We start from the raw sequence: 20,830 nt of genomic DNA, 5'->3' as shown, positions 1-20,830 counted from the left end.
GGGAAAATAAAAAGCAGATATCGAAGTGAGTTATCAGACTGTCATCTGTGTTAGTGAAGAAGAGTAGAATTAGCATCAAGAACTTGCCTGATTCCAAGTCTCATACTGTAGTCAGAGAACAAATAAATACACTAACAAAATGTAACACAAAATACCATCTCCTTGAAATGGAAGTTCTAAAAAGTTATAGGAAGAAACAGTCCAGAAGAATGAACTTCTCTGCTACCTCTTCTACAAGTATATGGTTAGAATGATGTAGATTCATTCTCCTCTAAAGGAAAAATCATCACCACAGCTCTTAAGCTCAGAGGGTTCCTCACTGAGGTTTGTAAAGCAAGGGCTGATCACATGGACTCAAGAGAGCTCAACCCCCATTTAGGCACCAAAGTAACTATCAGATTTATTCAGCAGCCAGGAGCTGTCCTTATGACGCTTCTTATTGCCATAGCTGCAAAAGAGCTTGGCACCAGGTGCAAGTCCCCTTTGTGAAACAGAGTTACTAAAATAATTCCTCTTACCCACTCATAGTTTACTACTTGGAAAATTACTGGAGATGGGATTTACTCTGTCTGTGTGCGCAGTTCTTAGCACAATGACCTTCAAGTTTTGTTGGGGCTTCTAGACCTAATTATACTACACTAGAACCCAGATACTTTGTTATCACTTAATTCACAGTGGGCGTGTCTACACAAGATACTAGCTGTGTAGTACACAAGATACTTCTTCCAGTGACTAAACCACAGACTTGATGAAGTTTATTTCACTTTTAGTATACAGCAGATAAGAAGCTCATTATCATAGATTTTCACTAGTTTAGTGAGAGCTGTAGGAAGACAAATAGGTTCCAGTGGTGCACTCTCCAGCAGAAGTTCTGGCATGATTCTGAATACATTGAAACACTCACCTTCTTGTGCAGTGAGATCAGATAGTACAGTGTAGCATGCAGTACAGTAATTGCCAAAACTTGTTAAATTATGTCACACCGATAGTAAATTAAATATACAGCCATGTTGTTCAAGGACTATTGAATCAAAATGATTCTTTGATAGATCTAAAGCTAAAGGGAAGAGATTGACTGTAGTGTTAAATAGCTTTGAACTGCAAAATGTTTCATATTGGGAAGGCAATTTCTTCTTAGTTAAGAACTAGCTTGCAGAGGTTTTTCAAAGCAAGGGACTGCATTGTCCTTTCCTAGTAATAATCTCCACAGGGAGACTAGAAACTTTTTATTCTTCAATGGACAATAATTTTCTTGGGTTTAACGCAACATGGAGGGTACAGCCTTCTAAGCAGGCAATCACTTGTTGCAGGGTTAATACAGAAAGGCACCATGCTTATTACTTCTTTTTGGCCCAAATATGTTTTACCTATTAAGACCATTGCTTTAGAGGATTATGCAAATACAATACTAACCATATTCGTGAGTCACACTGATTTCATTACAGATCAAACAACTTTTCATGGAAGAGTTGCTTTTATTTTCCATCTCTGCGCTCTCGTCATGGTACAATGTGCTCTGAGACTGAGAGGGTCTGCTTTAAAAGGTTGTAAAAATTAATATTCTTAGTAGGAATTCAGGCACCACCTTTATCCCAGCAAATCTCAAGCAGAAGTACAAATTAAAGAGTTGAGCTTATGAACATTCCCTATGCCAAACGAGACAGAACCAGGAGCGATGGCTTCAGACTGCGGCAGAGAGAATTTAGGCTGGAGATTAGTAAGAAGTTTCTCATACTGAGGGTGGTTAAACTTGGCAAGAGGCTACCTAGAGTGGTTGCGCAATCGCCATCCCAGTGTTAGACAGACATTTGACTTGCAGTGATTTACTCTATGACAGTCTTGCCCTGAGCAACCTCATGAAGTCCCTTCCAGCCTTATGTTCATAAAATCCTAAATATCAACTGACAAACAAGGTACTTTTTGTGCCTCAGAAATTTCAGTAGTCAGTAAAAACAGAATGGGGAAGCCAGAACCCCAACCACAACAGCAGGGCCAGGGATGCTAGTTTAGCTAGAATTACTTGGAAATTTCACCAAAGTAGTTTTTCAATGGAAAATGCTGATTTTATAGAAATCAAAATATTTTGAAAAGTATGCTTTTTAAATTAAATTTGGTTTAGGAACCAATGAAAGAATTTATTTTGATAATGTTGAAATACACAATTATTAGCATTTTTAGACAAGAAGGCACTGATTTTCTGTCTGAAAACCACTTTTCAATTTTTTGTTTCATATAAAAAACTTTTTGAAATGTTTTTGACTTTTTTGTTCCCCCTCTGTTTCAAAATAGAAACATAAAACCAAAGAGGCAGAACTTCTAGAAATTTCTGCTACTGGCCCAGTTTTAGGTTAGGTGCATAAGAAACTATAAACCAGATTCTGTATACCAGTTGGGCAGATAAGTGCACTTTAGCAACTAAGGAAATTTTTCTTTTACCCTGTTTAAGTTCTGGAAATGTATTGTTGCATCCACATTTGTCACAAAACTATCACCTGGCTCTAGACAATCACTTGACTGGGGTTGTGTGACCCCAGCATGCTTTCCTGCCCATGGCAGGGGGTCGGACTTGATGACCCTCTTAGGTCCCTTCCGACCCTACCAACTATGAAACTAGACAATCACCTAGACAATCTTAAGGGCTGAGTCACAAAAAAGCAATAAGGAGAAGGAAAACCCATTTGGATTAACTATTTTCCCGGTTCTCGAGCAACATGGAACAGAATCACACTTAAGCACCTAACAGATGGACTAGATAAAATCTGGTCTTCTATGTTCCAGATGGAGCGATGGTCCAAGCCTAAGTGTCTCCGGTAAGCTGGGGCTATGGAACAACGTCACTATGGATGTCCCTTTGAAACATTCTGCCTAAATTCTATTTAAACACCTCCGAATCAAATCAGATCTGTCCTTCTGTTTCCCCAGAACAAGGGGCCACACACCCCACAGGCTGCAATAGTACGAGTTGTGAGTGCACCCCCTTCCCCTGCTCCAAAAGCATTATGGACACAGGAAGCTCCCCTTCCCCTGGTGCACTGTGCACCCCTTCTCCCCCACCAGTACATCCCACATGTGAGCTCCCCACTACTACATCTCCCATTTGAAGGCAGCCCCCGACCTCAGCTCACCAGCCGCAGGGTCGCCCAGCACAACAGACTCCCCTGTGCTGCACTGTCCCCAGGATGGGCACATTAAGCTGAAGAGAGAGGGGAAGCCTAGAGCTGCTGCTGCACCCGGAGCGATATGGGAGAGCGGAGGGTAGGTGGGCACCTGGAGTTTGCAGGATAACCTTGCATGGGCCACAGGTTGGAGAGCCCTGCCTCACAACATTGAGACTTGCTGAGAGAGAGAAGGAGAGAAGATAGGCCGTGCAGGTTCTTGCAGACAATTAACCTTTTCCCATGATTTTAGAGGGTCAAGGTGAGAAACCAATGAGACAAACCTGACTCACCTCACATCTCATCTACGTCACAGTAATAGATCTGGAATCCCATAAAATCCTTCCATGGGATTCAGGATTGAAGTGAGCAACATGCCACAGAAACAAGATTTCCCCCTGCGTGTGCTACCAAGTTCATTATTTTTTCTGTCCTTCTTGGGGAAACAAAAAGGGTGCCAGGGTCCTGTGTTAGAAAATGATGCATGGAAATGTCTAGAAACCCAACCTTTTCTAGTCTCTCAAGAATGAGATAAAATGCATAAAAATGGATGGAAGTGGCAAATCATCATAGGGGAAAATAAATGTTTTCATTAAAAAGATAAAACCTGATGCTATTTTTATAAGCAAAAAAGACATGTCAGGTACAGCACAAATAAACTGTACTGAGGGAAAAGAAATGAACTAAAATTGATAGTGAAAGCTAGTTAGTGCAATGTTATTGGGAAACCTTCTGCCATGACAATAAGTAGCCTGGAAAAAATGCCTGCAGAAAGCAAATGATGGGTTTCTGCATTGGGAACTTCATGTAGGAATAGCGATCGGCTGTGCTAGACAGGCACCATCAAGATGGCGGAAGCAAGAATTATCATTTTCAATTACTACTGCAATGCAGCATCAGAGATCTGGGCAACAAGACAGGAGAATAAGGGCTAAGGCCAAGTAGGTGATTTATAACAGGGACCAGGAGCAGATGCATCTGGTTTGTTTACGGCATCTTGGTTAGGCTAACTCCACTGTAGCATGAGAAAGTCTAGGGTAATTGCTCTTAATGCTACTGTTATAATTATTGACGCTTTTATAACTGATGCTGCTATTATAATTATGTCAGTTAACAATTTACCTGGAAAAGGACATCACAAAAGACATGCCAGATCATTAAGGTTCAGCGCCATTTTTATATGTGCTTTTTTTTTTTTTTTTTTACAATTTGTTTCTGTAGAAAGCGTAAAAAAAAAATTACATCTGTGCTCAGAACAGACTGTCTTTCTACTACAGCGATAACCTTGCTAATCAGGAGCAATGCAATTAAATACCTGCTTGCCTCAAACTGTCACTGATTTGGAGGGCACTAAATAAAGTACTGTCAATTCAGCGGTAAGTGTGAAGCCAGAGAATTCTCTATGGAGGACTATTCATAATTTCACTAGTAAGATACACTGTATGCTTCTGGTATGCTGGGTCTCGCACTGTGGCACTCAAGAGATATGAAAACTTAAAAAGGTCTCAGAAAAAGAATACAGAGTCATTCAAATTCAGGTTTAATTACATATTTAATATAGCCATGTGAGATTCTAATGAGATTGGCACTTTTCAAAGGAGACAGAAGACCCAGTTTAAAAAAAGGCAAAGTGATTTTTAATTTATTATTTCAGTTAATTAAGATGAATGGTGAATAGTAAATAACTAATTTGTGTGACGGAATTAAACACAAGGCAATTTAAAAGAATAAACAAACTTAACAGTTTGATTTTCATGGGTTCTCTCCTTTAACTCTTATCTTACTACTGCACTGATTCGTTAGCTTCTTACACTGAGCCAGACTCTGCCACCTAACCCAAAATACAGACCTTGCTCCTAAAGTAACACATGGGTCACTGAGGAGACTTTCAGCTGAACAGCCAGGTGAGATGAGGCCCCTTCAGGTCTCAATAACTATATTTTTGTAGTGCTATAACGCACTGAGGCACTGTGAAGCACAACCTGTCCATACCCTACAAATGGAAAGGGACTATGAATAGGACAAAATATATTCTGTTTTATTTTTCATTCCATTTCTGAGCTGAAACATGCTCCCAACACAGGCACCTTGCTTCAGATCACAGTGAATTAAATTTTTTGTTCTGTTTTATTTCTTGCTTAAAAAAAAAAACAAAACAGAAAAATACTTCATTTCTTTTGAGACAAAATGTTCCCTTTCATCTCAAACAAATGTTCTGCATTTTGGGCACTTGCAAAAGTAAAAGAGAAAAGAAAAAAGCAAAAAGAAACCAAGGTGTCACTTTGCAACAGTGTCAGAGGCCTACATGAATCCAACAGCTCAGTGGTCAGAGCGCTTGCCTATGAAGTAGAAGACACAGGTTCAGCTTCCTCTTCTGTCTAACCTCTATCTACTGCTTCACAGAGGAACAGCCTACAGTAGACAGAATATGTAGTGTGGGGGGCTCTTGATCTTTCCTGCAGACACTGTTCCAATTTGTATAAATAATTAAGCATTCACTGCAGTAGAGGCTGGGATCCAGAAGTTTCACCACCCAGGTAAATCAGGATAGAGAGTGTCACACTCACCCTATGGTTCAGTGACTGACCAGTATTTGAGCAGAGAGCAGCTCCAACAAGGTATTCAGGACACCCTAGATGCATGTAGCTAGGAAATTCCACTGAGAGGTGGGAAAACTTAATTCACATTTATTCTCCACCTGATTCTATTTGCTGAAAAAATGTACTCCACCACTCTTCCTGTGAAATGCAGAAGCAAGTTCAGCTAGGTGCCAAAACCTAAAAAAACCCTAAAATCTTGTTGGACAGGCCAGAGGCCCTGTGACAGTGCCCTGCTATGGCTTTACCAGGACTCAACTTCTAGCAGCCTTCTTTTCCTCTTTACTCCTCCTCTCCTTAATTTAATGAGGGCTCATGCTTCTAATCAGATTTTACCCTGCCCCTTGCCTTTCCGTGCTGGGAAGATATTATTATGGTCAGATGGGCTGCCAAACATAATGGGCTCATGTACACGCCACGATTTTTGCCTTTTCATGCACTGCAACTGCATGTCTGTTTGGAAAAGCAGGATTTCCCGATGCTTTAAAAGTCTTTCTTTTGGATTAAACTAAAACCCCTTGGGCATGATTTAGTTTGGCTTCTCAGGAATTAAAATGTCGCATCCATGGATTTATTGCTTGCAAACAAAGGCACTCAAAGATGTGTAATGAGCCTCTTTGTCCACCAGATGGCACTGAGACTTTTTTGGTAGTTCACCCCTTCCAATTGCTTCTGCTTTTTTAAACAAACGCTCCTCAGATGTAGAGTTTGTTTGTTTTGGTTTTTTTTTGTGGGGGAGGTGGGGAGGGTATTGTGTGATTTTCTAGCTCCCTACTTCCACAGCTGTGTGGTAGGGCATGGGGTGAGTGTGCGGGTGGCCCCTGGCCAGGGGTGCAGCACTGTACTGTCCTGCTGTCATGTGGAACTGGCCAGGGACCCAGTTTAATGCAGTTGAAAATCTAGTGCGTGTAAACACAGATTCAACGATCCAAAATAAACAAGGTTAAATTTTATAAACCTATTTAATTTAATAAGGATTAAAACCCATGGTGTGTACAGATGCCCATATTGAGCAGGGTGTTTAAAGGCCCTTTCAGATTGCACCTGCAAGATAAGTCAAGTGAAAGACACAGAGGTCCAAAACTGAACTAATTGGCACTCATACCAAAACAGTGATGCCACCTGCTGGGTACCTGTTTGATCACTAGTGATTGATAGAGAAGGGGTAGGTGGTATTGAGAGGAGGGGGGGAGGGTGAGAGGAGTTAAATAAAAAGTGGGGGGCGAAGCAGCAATTTGCTTGTACCCCTCTTTTTATATGGAAAAAATGTCTTTTATCAAAAGCAATTGGAATTCTTTCCCATTCTCCACATAAATCAATATAAAATTAAAGGTCCATGTATTAATAATATAAAAGGACTCCAGGGTGTATTTTAGTGAGTTACTATGGAGGAACACACAGAAATGAGGTATGTATTAATGGCTGAACATACCACATCATACAGTAGCATCCCGTGGCTATATCAAGTAACTATGACAATTTACTACCAAATCAAAGGTTATATAAATATTTATTCACCTCATCTCTTTACTATCTTGGTAAATGTTATCTGCGTCTAGTAAAAATGAGACACTTTAACAAACTTAAATGGAAAGTTATTCATTATTCTGGAATTCCTTTGGTGTATACAGGAGATTGGCAGGAGGGCAATGCAGATTTAGCACCTGCAGAGTTTCTTCTTTTAAAATAAGTTAATATAAAAGCATATTGTTGTAAATTGATAGGTAAAAAATGCTCAATCATGTCTTCAGTTTCCTGCTGTGATGGAGACAAGACAGATAGTGGCAGTAATAGGATGCCCCATTTCACTCCCTCCAGTTGGACATTATTTTTTATCAATGTAATAAAGTATTACTGTTTTATTCTAATAATTTATTTCTATTACAGTAACACACATATAGCATAAATAAGATGGTTCCCCGCTATACCGCACCCTGAATCATACAGAAGAGTGAGAGAAGGAAATGTTATTTCCCCTAGTCTGGATATTGGGAACTAACTGCAAACCAGAAATTGCAGTTTGTCCTAAGCAGCTCTAATCCCAGATCTCCTGGGGTCCATGTTTGTTCTTCACTGCTGCAAACATACAGTAATAAACTTATCAGTACTGTGTGCACCTGAAATGTAAGTCCACATGCAACAGCATGGGTTTTTACAATCATTTAAAAAAGACAAATTGCTCATAGGCCAGTTCCTAGAAGGGCAAGGAAAATGTTTCAGCCTATATGTTAGTTGCAAGAAGTACAGCATAGAAAGTTTAGATACACATTGCAATAAATAATGTAGATGAGGGAGGGAGGGACACATAGTTGATATGACATAATACAGAATGCATAGATACATGTCAGTGTAGGCTTCCTTTTGATAATTTATCTGTCAGTACTTTCATCCTTTAGTCTCTCCTAATATGGGTGTATATTAATACTGAATGTCAGGATGCTTGGCTGGGTGCATATGTCCCTAAGAATGAAGCTGAGCAAACATATTAGTTCATAAAACATTTTCCAAAAGGACATCCATTGAAGGGAAGATTTTGTTTATTGCCAAGCTAGTCTGTTTCTGAACCAGTGACTAGAAATGAAAATCACCTTCCCTCTATTACCTAACCTCTGATCTATCAACTCTCATGGCGAGAGTGATTTTAAAAATGAATTGCAATTTCTGACAACTTTCTGAAAACGTACTGTACAAGTAGTTTCAGCAGCCTTGAGTCTATACAGATGATGACAACAAACTACTAACAGTCTTACTGTTAAATGTTCTGATTTGATGTATTGTAGATGGGTCACGTGTTGAAAGCCGACTTATTTCTTTGGCATTCAGCAACAAGAGTTGTGTTCTGGATCATTTGTTTCCTACAACGGCAGTTTCCCTAGAAAGGTCTAGTTCTAGGCATAAAAGGGTTAAATTGCACCTTTCATAAAGCATCATAAACAGCTGGCTCTAGCAGCCACAACTTTGTCCTTGCCCAAAAACATAAAAAGATTGTAGAGCATATGTCCTGGGAAACAGGCAGATGCTTCATGTTATAAAAACGATAGATGGAGATGTAACAGCCACCTGCCTATTGACCCACTGTCTACCTACACTGGACAGTCCATTAATCTGTGCTTTCTTGTAGGATATTCTGATGTGGGGTTAATAATAATCTATCCCCTCACAAGTCCACACATTGCACTGAAAGGTTTTGATTTGTTTTGTTATATTCTTTTACCCAAAACCCAGGGTACCATGGGTGGGTGAACTTGCCAAATGCAGCTAAGTGGCATAGGAGCTTGAATCCAATGGGAATTTATAAGTGTGAGTCAATAGATACTTCCAAAACCCTATGGAAAGTTTTTTCTCACATTTGTTCTACCACAGTATTCATACACTACAGACCACACCTTCTCTTTTCCTCCTAAGATGTCAGCCTTTTAGCACCCCTTTACAGTTGAATGTACTACTACATCGAAGATCCAAAACTTATGGGGCTAGAAAAGAGTAGAATGGAAGATGGGAGGCACAGATGCATGCTTTAAAGGGCCAAAGAGATTTTATGTGCCAAAAAAATCTCAAAGGGAGATACACATATTCAGCTCCTCCGAAAATGGGATGCTACTGGCATGCTGATTATAGGCATTCAAAATTCATTTTAAAATGCTAGCTTCAGCCTTTGTCTCTTCTTGATAATATGTAAGCATTGAAATGGTCTCCTGATGATCGGCCACATCTGCTGTCAAGAATGGCTGACTGCATAGTTGTATCAATTCAACAGGTGAATGTTTGCCTAGAGAAAGTCAACCAACTCTTTCTACATCCATTGAAACAAGATGCTGACTTTCCAGGTTAGGGCCTACCTAGTGCTTCCTATGCAGCGATAGAGAGGCATTTAAATTTGATTCCACTGCTCACAGTATACACTGTTGGAGTCCTGTTGTTCAATTTGTTATATTTATGATGGAGAAAGGCAAGAAAACAGAATACTTCATTACTTCTAAATAGCTTTTTTATTAAAGGATATTTGCTTATACTTACTCTGCCAGACTCTCTAAGTGCTGAAGTAGATTATTGCAACTGTTTTTATAAATACTTTTTCTGGCAATCATAAACTTAGTTACAGTGCAAGTTCTATAATGAAACGGCTGATGGGGGAGAACAGGGGGGGTGTCTCCTGGTCTTTACAAGTTTTCTATAATTTATTAAGGGAGAATGCTCCTATCACTTGACCAGACCTAAGGCCCTGAGTTGGAGCTGGGTTTTTCACCCATCAAAGTCACTGAGATTAGTCAGAGCAAGATTGGGCTCCCTATCCGGAAAGGACCTGACACCATGTGTAAGAACTTTCCATTCTCAGCCAAGGCCACAGAAATGGAAAGTTCTCTGCACTTTACAGATGGCCTTCAGGACCTCACAGGATTAGACACAAAACCCAAAAGTATCAGGAAATAGCTTAACAACGTTACAGATCATGGAAAATCTGTTGCTAAAGAAATATGAGTCGTTCCCCCTCCTCTTCCCTCTCCCCAATACATTCTTTCATTTTTCTCAGTTCTGTCTTTTAATGTTGAGAAAGGTATTATTACCATCTGGGACAGCTATCAGATTTCTACGGTGCTTTCGGTACTATGTGACCTCACAGCTAATGGACATGCCCTGCCTTCCTGTTGTCTCCTAACCAGCATCACAAGAAACCACTACAAAAAATATTTATCCCACAGAAACCTATTAAGACACAGTCTGATGAACATAGAGATTCATGTTAAGGAAAAAGGAGTCTCGACACTCAAGATTTCCCACGTACATCCATCTCCCTGAAATACCAGTTTGCAGCACTGCTGACAAGGACCACATGGCCACTTCCCTTGACTTCACTTGTCTCCTTTCTAATCACAACAGAGAGGTGCTGAGATAACACCTTCTAGTCTAACCTTAAGCCTCCAGGCAGTAGCCCCCACTCATCACTCCCAAAAGCACACGGAAACTCATGGATTGTGGTGACCAGTATTTTACTCTTTCATTTCTCGCAGCACTCAATTTCTCTGGGAGTGGCAGAAGGATCGCAAGCAGCAAGCTACCAGCGGATAATACTACACTGGTTTTGGTAAGAGAAAGTTGATCCTGCAGAAGTATTTTAGTTGTATGTATCTTTCTGGAATGATTCTCTCATCCTAGGGAGTGTTCAGGATACACTCCTTTCATCATCCAGCAACAAAACCAATTTCACCTACTGCTGGGGGGATTTCTGTGCAAAGAGGGACTGGATTTGGCCAGCATGAGTTAACCTTGCCATGCCCAACAAAAACTCTGAAGAGAGGCCTGCAGTTTTTGACTGGTTGGTTTTAAAAGGATGAACAGAAATCCAAGTGGTAAAGCCCTTCCTCCTCAACCTTTGGCACACCCACATTTCCATAGCCAAAGGACTGTGTGGCTACTTAACGGAGGGGAAAAGCATCTGAGTAGAGCAGGGAGTTGCAGGTGCCTTTGCCACTTTTACCCTTACTGACTTCTTTGTGGATTCATTCCCTTCCGCACGTGCAGTGAGTGGTGGGCATATGGGCACGCAGATGACCCCCACACTTCAGTTTCCTAGGTATAATAAACATCCCTACCTAAGAGGCTTAATTAATTCTCTTTATAAGCCCTTTAAGAACTTAGAAGTTTAAATGCAAGTGCACAGTAAAAGGATTTCATTGAAAATGCAGATGAGAATAAGGATGCTTCCAGTCTGTCGACTGCACAGCTAGGCAGCAGCTCAATCAAAATACTTTAGGGTATATTGACACATCTTGCTATTAATATTTTCTTTTACCAGCTGCTTCTAATACACACACCACAGTGAAACAGGTCTATTAAAAGACATGTCTTAATTCTTAAGGGTTATGAAGGGGATTGAGTCAGTGCCCCAGCACACAGGCTACCTTGAAAACAGATAGAGGATTTCAATCCTCCCAGCTAGCAATAGACCCATTTCTTTATTCTTTTCTGCCAAGCTGCTTTAGCAGCATCTTGAGGAGCCAAAATAATAACTCACAAAGTCGCCACATGTGGTATGAAAAGATTAGACAAGTCTTAAGCGGGAAGGGTTTTAAATCCTGACTGATAATACAGTAGTGAAATTATACACTATGAAAGCAGAAGGAAAGGGGTTAGAATTTAGTAAAAGGGAAGATTTAATCTGGGGACAAAACTTTCATATAAATCCAGCCCTTATATTCTAGATGATTATTTCAAAAGCAGGAACTTGTGCTGTTGATCTCTTAAACTGATTATGGGGAAAATGTATGCACTTTTAGAACTAGACATTGCCAGACATGCATTTCAGATGTCCTTTTTCATCATTTTTATTCCTTAACAATGCTAGATTGCATAATACTTATGATATTTTCAAGCAATGTAAAAATTCAATTTGTAGTGAAGCCATATAGTTTAATGGACTATAGGTATGATGAGTTCTGGAAGACAGCAATATTGAAACTCACTGGATTCCAGCACAGAAAAGAGTTGTTTTGTACCTATACGATCATATTGTCAACAGAAAAAAATAATAATAATGACTGGAAAATATATTTTCATCATGATCAAATTCTGAAACTTGAAAAGGGTCTTCATGTCACTGAATACGAGACAATTTCTAAATATCAGCATTATATTAAACAGAATAGGCATTTCTATGTCATGTGAGCTTCATATACAGGAAATGCAATGCTGGAGATTGCCAGTGCATGGCTTATACATGGATGTCTCACAGTGTAGAAAGTATTTGTTCAATGGAAATAGCCATGTAGTTTTCATTTGTTGCAAGTATTTTTTAAAATGAAGTTATATAATTAATGGTTAAGATGATGGGCAAGCACTTATACAGTACCTGAAATCAAAGGGTCTCAAATTGCTGTTCAGATTTATTAACCACTTGCAAATGAATTTCCCTTCCTGTAGGACCAAAATGTAACCACCTCTGTGGCAGAACACAGCAGTTGTATAACAAGGCACAAGAGCATCACCAAACAATTTTAGTGTAGAAAATGAAAAAAAAAAAAAAATCTTGTCCAAATAATTCTGCATCACAGAAAAATTCAAGAGAGGCTGAATTTAATTTTCCAGTTGGCATTTCACCATGGCACCCATGCAAATGTCCCTAATATTGGAGTGTTTGCTTGTTTTTGCTAACGATGGCAAGTTGTCTTGGTGTTATGTCTCATGATAAAAACCTAAGTCATCCACAAACTCACAGGTGAATTTCCTATCCAGTTCCAAAGATATTCTTCACAAGTCCTACCTGGCCCAATTGTACATTTTTTCCCCCTATTGGGTATGGTTTCTTTAGAAAAGAAACTTAAAAGCCATCCAAGCCAGCTCAGCTTCTTGCAGGATTTTTTACTCTAAATCTTCTCACTACAGGAAGTCACTCCTACCCTCTTTATCTGAGGCAAAAAATCATCTGCAACAATGAATCGGGGAAAACACATTTTTGCATTTCCTAGTACAGCCATCAACTCTTACGACTGCAAGGTTTTCAGGCAAACAACCCGTTAAAATGCAACATGTGGCAAAGTAAAATGATGTAAAATATTCTACACATAGTTAAGATTGTATCATGTATCACAGAGGTTCCCTTTCAGAGTCAGAGCATGGTACAAACAGTAGGAGATTCACCTTTGATAAGTAAGCAGACTGAGCAATTGGTGCTGCAATGGAAAAAGAAACACTGTCCTAGTCTTTCTCTGGAACAATGACTGCATTAATTGGGATAAGTGACAAGAACAGATTGAACCAAAGGAAGTTTATCTTCCTTCTGGGTATCATGTATTTGTATAAATAATTATACTGATAGAAAAAAGAGCGTAAAGAAAGTACAAACGGATAACAAGTAAGCTCCCAAACATGCTAAAGATGCATAACACTATTTCTAATTTGCATAAAATAATTTAAAACATATTTCCACATAAATAAGGACAGATTTGGTTAGCTCTAATAAAAGGGGGTTTTTCTATGTCCTTAAACTGAACTAAGATTTGTCTTAATGTATAAGGTATAAGGCATATTGTATGTATGCATGTGTGTGTTTTTATATGCGAATACATTGTGTAAATTGAAGATGATCCTACTACAAAGTCATAGATTCATAGATGCTAGGGTCGGAAGGGACCTCAATAGATCATCGAGTCCGACCCCCTGCATAAGCAGGAAAGAGTGCTGGGCCTACATTACCCCAGCTAGATACACATCCAACCTTCTCTTGAATTCCCCCAGGGTAGGGGAGAGCACCACCTCCCTTGGGAGCCCGTTCCAGACCTTGGCCACTCGAACTGTGAAGAAGTTCCTCCTAATATCTAATCTAAATCTGCTCTCCTCCAGCTTGTGGCCATTATTTCTTGTAACCCCCGGGGGCGCCTTGGTGAATAAATACTCACCAATTCGCTTCTGTGCCCCCCTGACGAACTTATAGGCAGCCACCAGGTCGCCTCTCAACCTTCTCTTGCGGAGGCTGAAAAGGTCCAGTTTCTCTAATCTCTCCTCATAGGGCTTGGCCTGCAGGCCCTTAACCATACGAGTGGCCCTTCTCTGGACCCTCTCCAGGTTATCCGCATCTTTCTTGAAGTGCGGCGCCCAGAATTGCACGCAGTACTCCAGCTGCGGTCTGACCAGTGCCCAATAGAGGGGAAGTATCACCTCCTTGGACCTATTTGTCATGCATCTGCTGATGCACGATAAAGTGCCATTGGCTTTTCTGATGGTTTCGTCACACTGCCGACTCATGTTCATCTTGGAGTCCACTAGGACTCCAAGATCCCTTTCCACTTCCGTGCCACCCAGCAGGTCATTTCCTAGGCTGTAGGCTGTGCTGGACATTTTTCCTCCCTAGATGCAGCACTTTGCATTTCTCCTTGTTGAACTGCATTCTGTTGTTTTCTGCCCACTTGTCTAACCTGTCCAGGTCTGCTTGCAGCTGTTCCCTGCCCTCCGGCGTGTCCACTTCGCCCCATAGCTTAGTGTCATCTGCAAACTTGGACAGAGTACATTTCACCCCCTCGTCCAAGTCGCTGATGAAGTCATCATCCCAATTATCAATATTAACAATATTCTGTGAATACTAATATAATACTAGTTCATAGATCAGGTCAAATATTCTAAAAATACCCCAAGGAAAAGTATTATATTACCCTGAAGATGCTTAGAAGATTATTGTGACTATCCATAGGAACCCCGCTAATCATATTTACAATGAGAAATTATTTGTAAACCTTTAAGTGATGCAATAAGAGAAATATCATTCATTATACTGCAGACTTACATTCAGGCTGTGTAGCAACCTTAATGGGCTGCGAGCTCTCTCCTGGTCCCCAGTCATTGTAAGCCACCACTCGGAACGTGTAGGTCTCTTCTGGTTTCAGATTTCCTACTGTAAGCTGAAGTATCCCAGACTGAGATGTGTTCAGTCCCCGCTCCCTAAATAAAAATAGTCATACAGAAGAAAAAAAAAGACTTTCAAGTTAATACGGCCCTCCAAGGAACACTCATTTGTAAGAGATGGCAAGATTACAAATTGTTGCCACCTTATCTAATTCTGGTTCTTGGCTTAGATGCCTATGCAGTTTCTTTTTAGGGCCTAAAGCATTCCCATTACAAAATAACTCCTATGTAGAGCCCAAGATAGATGGTAAAAGCATTAAGAGAAAAAACAAAGATTTTCTATTATAGGTATTTCATAAGCAACCCAATCTATCAGCTACTTCCCCTTCCTTAATGCGTTAGGAAAGGAAAACTGATGGGAAAAAAATAGCTATTCAGTAAAGGGAAACATCTGTGACATACATAGTGAGATGCATATTGGATCATAAACATCCAGCTAATGACAGAAAAACAGGTTCTGATTGTTCCACAAGTTAAGCCTTGTCAGTGCTGCTAACAGATGTGCCTTCTTGATGATAATCGGAAAAATACAACAACCACCCACTAACAGAGCTCCATTTAGTAGTGTCAGTTACTGTAGCTATTTTAAATGCAAAGAAAACACACAGAGATGAAATTTCTTCATTTGGCTGGTTCTGTTTCCCTTTCAGAAGTCATAAAGGAAGCAAATGTGTAAAGTATGCAGTATTCCCACTTGGTCCTTTGAGCATCTTGCCAAAAAAGTGTATAGAGATGATTAGGAGGCAGTGGCATCATAACCTGCAGACAAAAATGGTTTCTGATCCTGGCAACAGCAGTGGAGCACAAAAATCAAGGTCAATATGCAACCCCTTTGCTGCATTCCAGCTAGGATAAATGGATGCCATCAATTTTATTCTTTCTTCTGCTCCCTCACCCCAATCCAGCAGTACCTAGGAAAATTGCCTGGTTCAGGTCTGTCCAACAATTTTAACCTTGTTTTCCTATGCTAAAATTACGGCTGGTCTTGTAAAGGCACCATGTCTTCAAAAGACCCTGCAAGGAACCATCCTTCCCTTGCATACCTTTTCAAGATGCCAGCCGAAGTGCTGATCCTGACACAGCAGACATATAAGGACTGCAAGAGTTTTTGTGCATTTTTCCAGATACAGTAAATATAATGGGACAAGGCCATAGTTCACTTTTAGTGTGGTTTGACAACAATACACTGCCATCAACCAAGTTACATCCCCAGCATGCTCTTACCCTGGGGGAGGCGGGGTGGAGGAACAGACTTAGAATAATATAAAAAGTTTTAAGTTTGAGATAATCAAACAACTCCTTAACTATCCATGAACAGATGGAGGGAAAACCATTTTTATGAATGATTAATTCCTGGTGATTTTCCCAGTTTTTGCTAGACAACCCTCTGGCACCTAAGACAAGAAGGGAAAGGAAAAAAGCTGATGAAATTTTCATTTAAAAAACAGGAATTGATGATTTTAAATTTATCAAGCTTTTTGTGGAACACTGTTTCCATTCTACATAGTGCATATATACATATATACACACACATATACATATACACATACATATATATACACACATACACACACATATACATATACATACACACACATACATACATATACATACACACATATATACACACACACACATATATACATATACATATACACACATATATACACACACACACATATATATATATATACACACACATATACATATACATATACATACACACATATATACAGCAAAATGGTTCAGAGGACAATGCCTTTGGAATCGTCCCTCAGGGAATGTGTTAGGATCCAGAACAACCTCCCTTTGGAAGTGATGGGTTTCCTACTGCTGCAATTTTACCTGGATGAAGCAATAGTCTAGGGGACCATCTGAAATCATCCTACACAGGACAGTGATGGCTTGATACATCTCTTTGAGTTGTCAAAGGAGACAAGCAGAAGGACTTCTCATACAAGCTAAGAAAGATGAGGATTTGTGGAAGAACGCGGTTCTCCAAGTAAAGAAAAAATATCTAGCCTTCCCTTGCATTTTAAGAGAAAAGCTGGCCTTGACCAACCCATGCTCTCTTATTCTAATGCCAGCCTCTTCTACCTATGATTTTTATTTTCCAAACTTCGAAGCCTGGGAATCCAAAAAACAAAACTAGCTACTCCTTTTTTGAGGGGGGGGGGGGGTCTTGATATATTCAAAAACCAAAACCACCCACACGATAAATACACTGATCCCTGGTGTGCCTCTGCTGAAGCCAGGGAGGTTGCTGTTGATACTTACCAAGTGCTGAATCTATCCCAAAACAATATTTATATCCTTTTTTTGAAATGAGACAATTCACAACAGTAAGAAAGAAGTGTGTGTGTGTGTGTGTGTGTGTGTGTGTGGGAGGGGTCAACAAAGTATAATTTCCCAGACAATTAAAGGGCTGTTGGTAATACTATATTCCTATTTCTTATCAGATGCATCTTTTTTTGCTAAGGTAACTGAGCAAAATAGAAAACTCTGCAACTCACATAGTGGAGAAGAAGTGAAAAGAGGAACACAATAAGCAAAACACCCATTCAAGTAACCCCCCAAAAAGTGAATGACAGCAGCTTCTCTAAAGCCTTGCTTATCTTCCTGTGGGGCAGTCCTATCTGTGCTGATGTCACACATTCACACGATGGACCATAGGTAGACTTCTGCACTCTTGCAGAAAAATCGATTCCAAATACTAAGCAAAGTTAAAATTCAAATGCTTTCTTCCCTGTTGTTTATCAGTCCAATCAAAGCGAATAGCCGAAACTGCCTGTTAGAAGCTAGTATTTCTCCTGCCATATCAAATCTATACTTTAGGCTCAAGGGACCTGAATCTTACTTTTTGTGTGTATATATTCACACACACAACACACACACACACACACACACACTAGTTTGTATCAAATGCTGTTGTGGTGTAAGAGAGTGGAAAATTCCAACGTGATCACATTTTATATCCACTTTGGCCAAGATTCAAAAGAAAAGAAAAATCAAGTCAGTTGCACACAGGCATGGGGGTGGTTGTGACTTTTTCTCCTTTCTACATTTGATACGGTAAATCCAGGCCTACCGCATTCCAAATTAGGCAGGTCAAAGCAAGCATTTAACACAGAGATAGTAACTATGACTGGAGCTTTCTAAGGATCCTCAGAAATGTATGGGCTTGGCTTATATTGATTTTTAATGGGATTTTGGTGCATAGTTCCCCAGCTATTTTGAAAATTACAACCTGACTGAAAATCACAGTTCCTGACTATATTGCTCTAGACTGTCTGAAATACCACAAAAACAGACCACATGATAGTAGTAAGGGTTCAACCCTTTGTCCAACTTCTATATTTTGAGTTTCTAGCCATCAAACTTAGGATGCCTTCTGAATAAAATATTAGAAATATAGCATCCAAGTATAGAAATGTTCTTTATCCCACCCAATTGCAAGACATAATCATTCTACATGCCTTATATCTCAGATTAATGGCCTGAAACAAGCTGATGTATTGTCTTACACAGTCTAAGGAGTTTTTTTTTCCATATTCTCACCCCTTGTATTTTAATATGGCAGTTCAAGGTCTCCTAACTTCAGAAGAAAGAGAGAGAGAGAGAGAGAGAGAAGGTAAGAAAGGGAAGGCAAGAGAGAGTGAGAGAGAGAAAGGTATTGTAGCAAAAATAAATGTTTCAATTTTGCTTGAGCAAGAACTGAAGAATAACTGAGCAAGAACTTCAGGATGGAAACCAGGGGAAATTAAAAAGGGAGAAAGGTCTAAGATTTTGCTTAGAATGGCACTCACAGCAGCAGCATCTCTTTTTACAGATAAAAACTCTATCTGGGGCACAGCAGAAGTAAAAACGAAACTGTTTGTGATACACAACTTTGACCCTGAAATGGGAGGAGTACCAATGTCTTCTAGGAACTTTCTACTTGCTATTAGTTTTATGCAGAAGATGCCCATAACTGGTGTTAATGGGTGGTGGCATAAAACTCTAAGATCTATATTTTTTTTTAAACATAACGGTATAAAGTTAGGCTCTGAATTCCTTCTATGAGACCTTAAATCCTTATTTAGCCGTCCAAAGAAGTGTCTCTGTGCTTAGAGAGAGGTAGAACGGTCCAGATCTCAGAACATTAGAGTAGGACTTGGGGGACCTAAATTCAACTCTGATGAAAAGTTTTCAGGCGAGCTGTGGTTTTAGTCACTTGGTCACCAGGTACCCTGTTAGCCTTTCCACGCCTCACAGTTTTGTCCTGAAAAGAAATACTTTGTAGACTGTGAAGCACTCGGCTGCTGCAGTAATGGGGGCCATATTACTGTCTGAAATAGAAAGTGCAAGGGCCTCAGAAGCTCCCACTGAAGTTAGGTACTCTTTTCTGAGATTTTTGGCCAGAAGCTACATGCTAAATAAAAGTCAACTTCTGATACGATTCACTTCTCCTAATACAGAGGTTTCAATATGTAATTTCCAAAAATAAAAGAGGATCTTCTTTACATAAGCAGATCAGAGTGTTAAAATGTAATTTCAGTGTTTGCATACACCTCTTAGGTGAACAACAGATGCTTTTATGACATTTCATATACCTAATTAGTGGCCCAGGGTGGACGAATCACATTAATATTTCCTGTTGTAAAATTAATTTTATTCGTTTTTAAATGGATAAAGCTTTAGACCAGGGGTCAGCAATCCCCGGAATGCGTGCCGAGCATGGCACACGAGGCCATTTTGCTTGGCATGCCACCACCAGCCCTGGCTCTGGGTAGCTGCTGCCAGCCATGGAGCCCAGGCTGCTCCCAGTAGGCAGCTGGGAGGCTGCAAGCCCTGCTGCAAGCAGCCCGGGCTGCATGGTTGGCAGCAGCTACTCAGAGCTGGGGCTGACTGCAGCCAGAGGGCTGCAAATGGCTGCTCCAGGCTCCGGCATCAGCTCTGCACCGGCGTGTGCACGCGAGGCTCGGAGCGGGCAGTGGGGGAGGGGCCTGAGGCAGCACAAGCCTGGTCTCTCCCCTGCTGCTGGCACCGAGCTGGTGACTGGGCTCCAAAGCCTGGCACAGCTGTTTGTAGCCAGCCTAGGCTCTGGGGTAGCTGCAGCAGGCTTCAGGCAGACTACGAACAGGTGCGCTGGGCTCCACAGCCCTGGCATCAGCTGCATGCTGGCAATGACTGCAGCTTTTGCTGGCGGTGCTCCCGCCTGCCCCCCTACTAAACAGGTACCACGGCCTGGTAGAGGGTGCACTGGCACTCTCAGGGGGTGGACGTGCACCCCTGTGCACCCCCTATGTGTCGCCACTATGTGTCTGTTCTGGGTGTGTTCTGGTTCTCTGTGCTTGTGCACATGTGGTTCTGTGTGTGTGTGTGTGGTTCTCTCTGCTCTCCTTTTTCTTTCCCTCTCTCCTCTTTTTTCTTTCTCTTTCCCTCTCTCTTTCCTCTTATTTCTCTCTTTTTTTCTCTCTCTCTGTCATTGCAATGTGCTTAACAAAAAAGGAATACACAATGACAAAGGCAATATTTATGATTATTAAATATATTAATATTCTGTGTGTCCTGCCATATCCCATCCCCCGCCCCCTCATTTTGTTTTTGTGGCATGCTGGCACTCTGGCACCTTCCAAGGTAGATATTGTGGGGTTTTTGGCACTCCAGCCAAAAAACGTTGCCCTACCCCGCTTTAGATCTTAT

At 40.6% G+C, this 20,830-nt stretch overlaps 1 protein-coding gene across 2 annotated transcripts in view; it reads right to left on the bottom strand.

Annotated features, from left to right (window-relative positions):
- Positions 1-20,830, bottom strand: part of DCC (DCC netrin 1 receptor) — a 1,013,322-nt gene that overhangs the window by 311,391 nt on the left and 681,101 nt on the right. For both annotated transcript variants that reach the window (XM_090037801.1, XM_090037802.1), the window contains exon 9: positions 15,027-15,181. In XM_090037801.1, coding sequence (XP_089893927.1) covers positions 15,027-15,181 — 155 coding nt within the window. The remainder of the gene's footprint in view (positions 1-15,026; positions 15,182-20,830) is intronic.

This window comes from Crocodylus siamensis, chromosome 3 (genome assembly GCF_052110815.1).
Source record: "Crocodylus siamensis isolate JL-2025a chromosome 3, ASM5211081v1, whole genome shotgun sequence".
Classification (NCBI taxonomy): domain Eukaryota; kingdom Metazoa; phylum Chordata; order Crocodylia; family Crocodylidae; genus Crocodylus; species Crocodylus siamensis.
The sequence above is the reverse complement of the archived record's forward strand: the minus strand, read 5'-3'. Positions and strand labels throughout refer to the sequence as shown.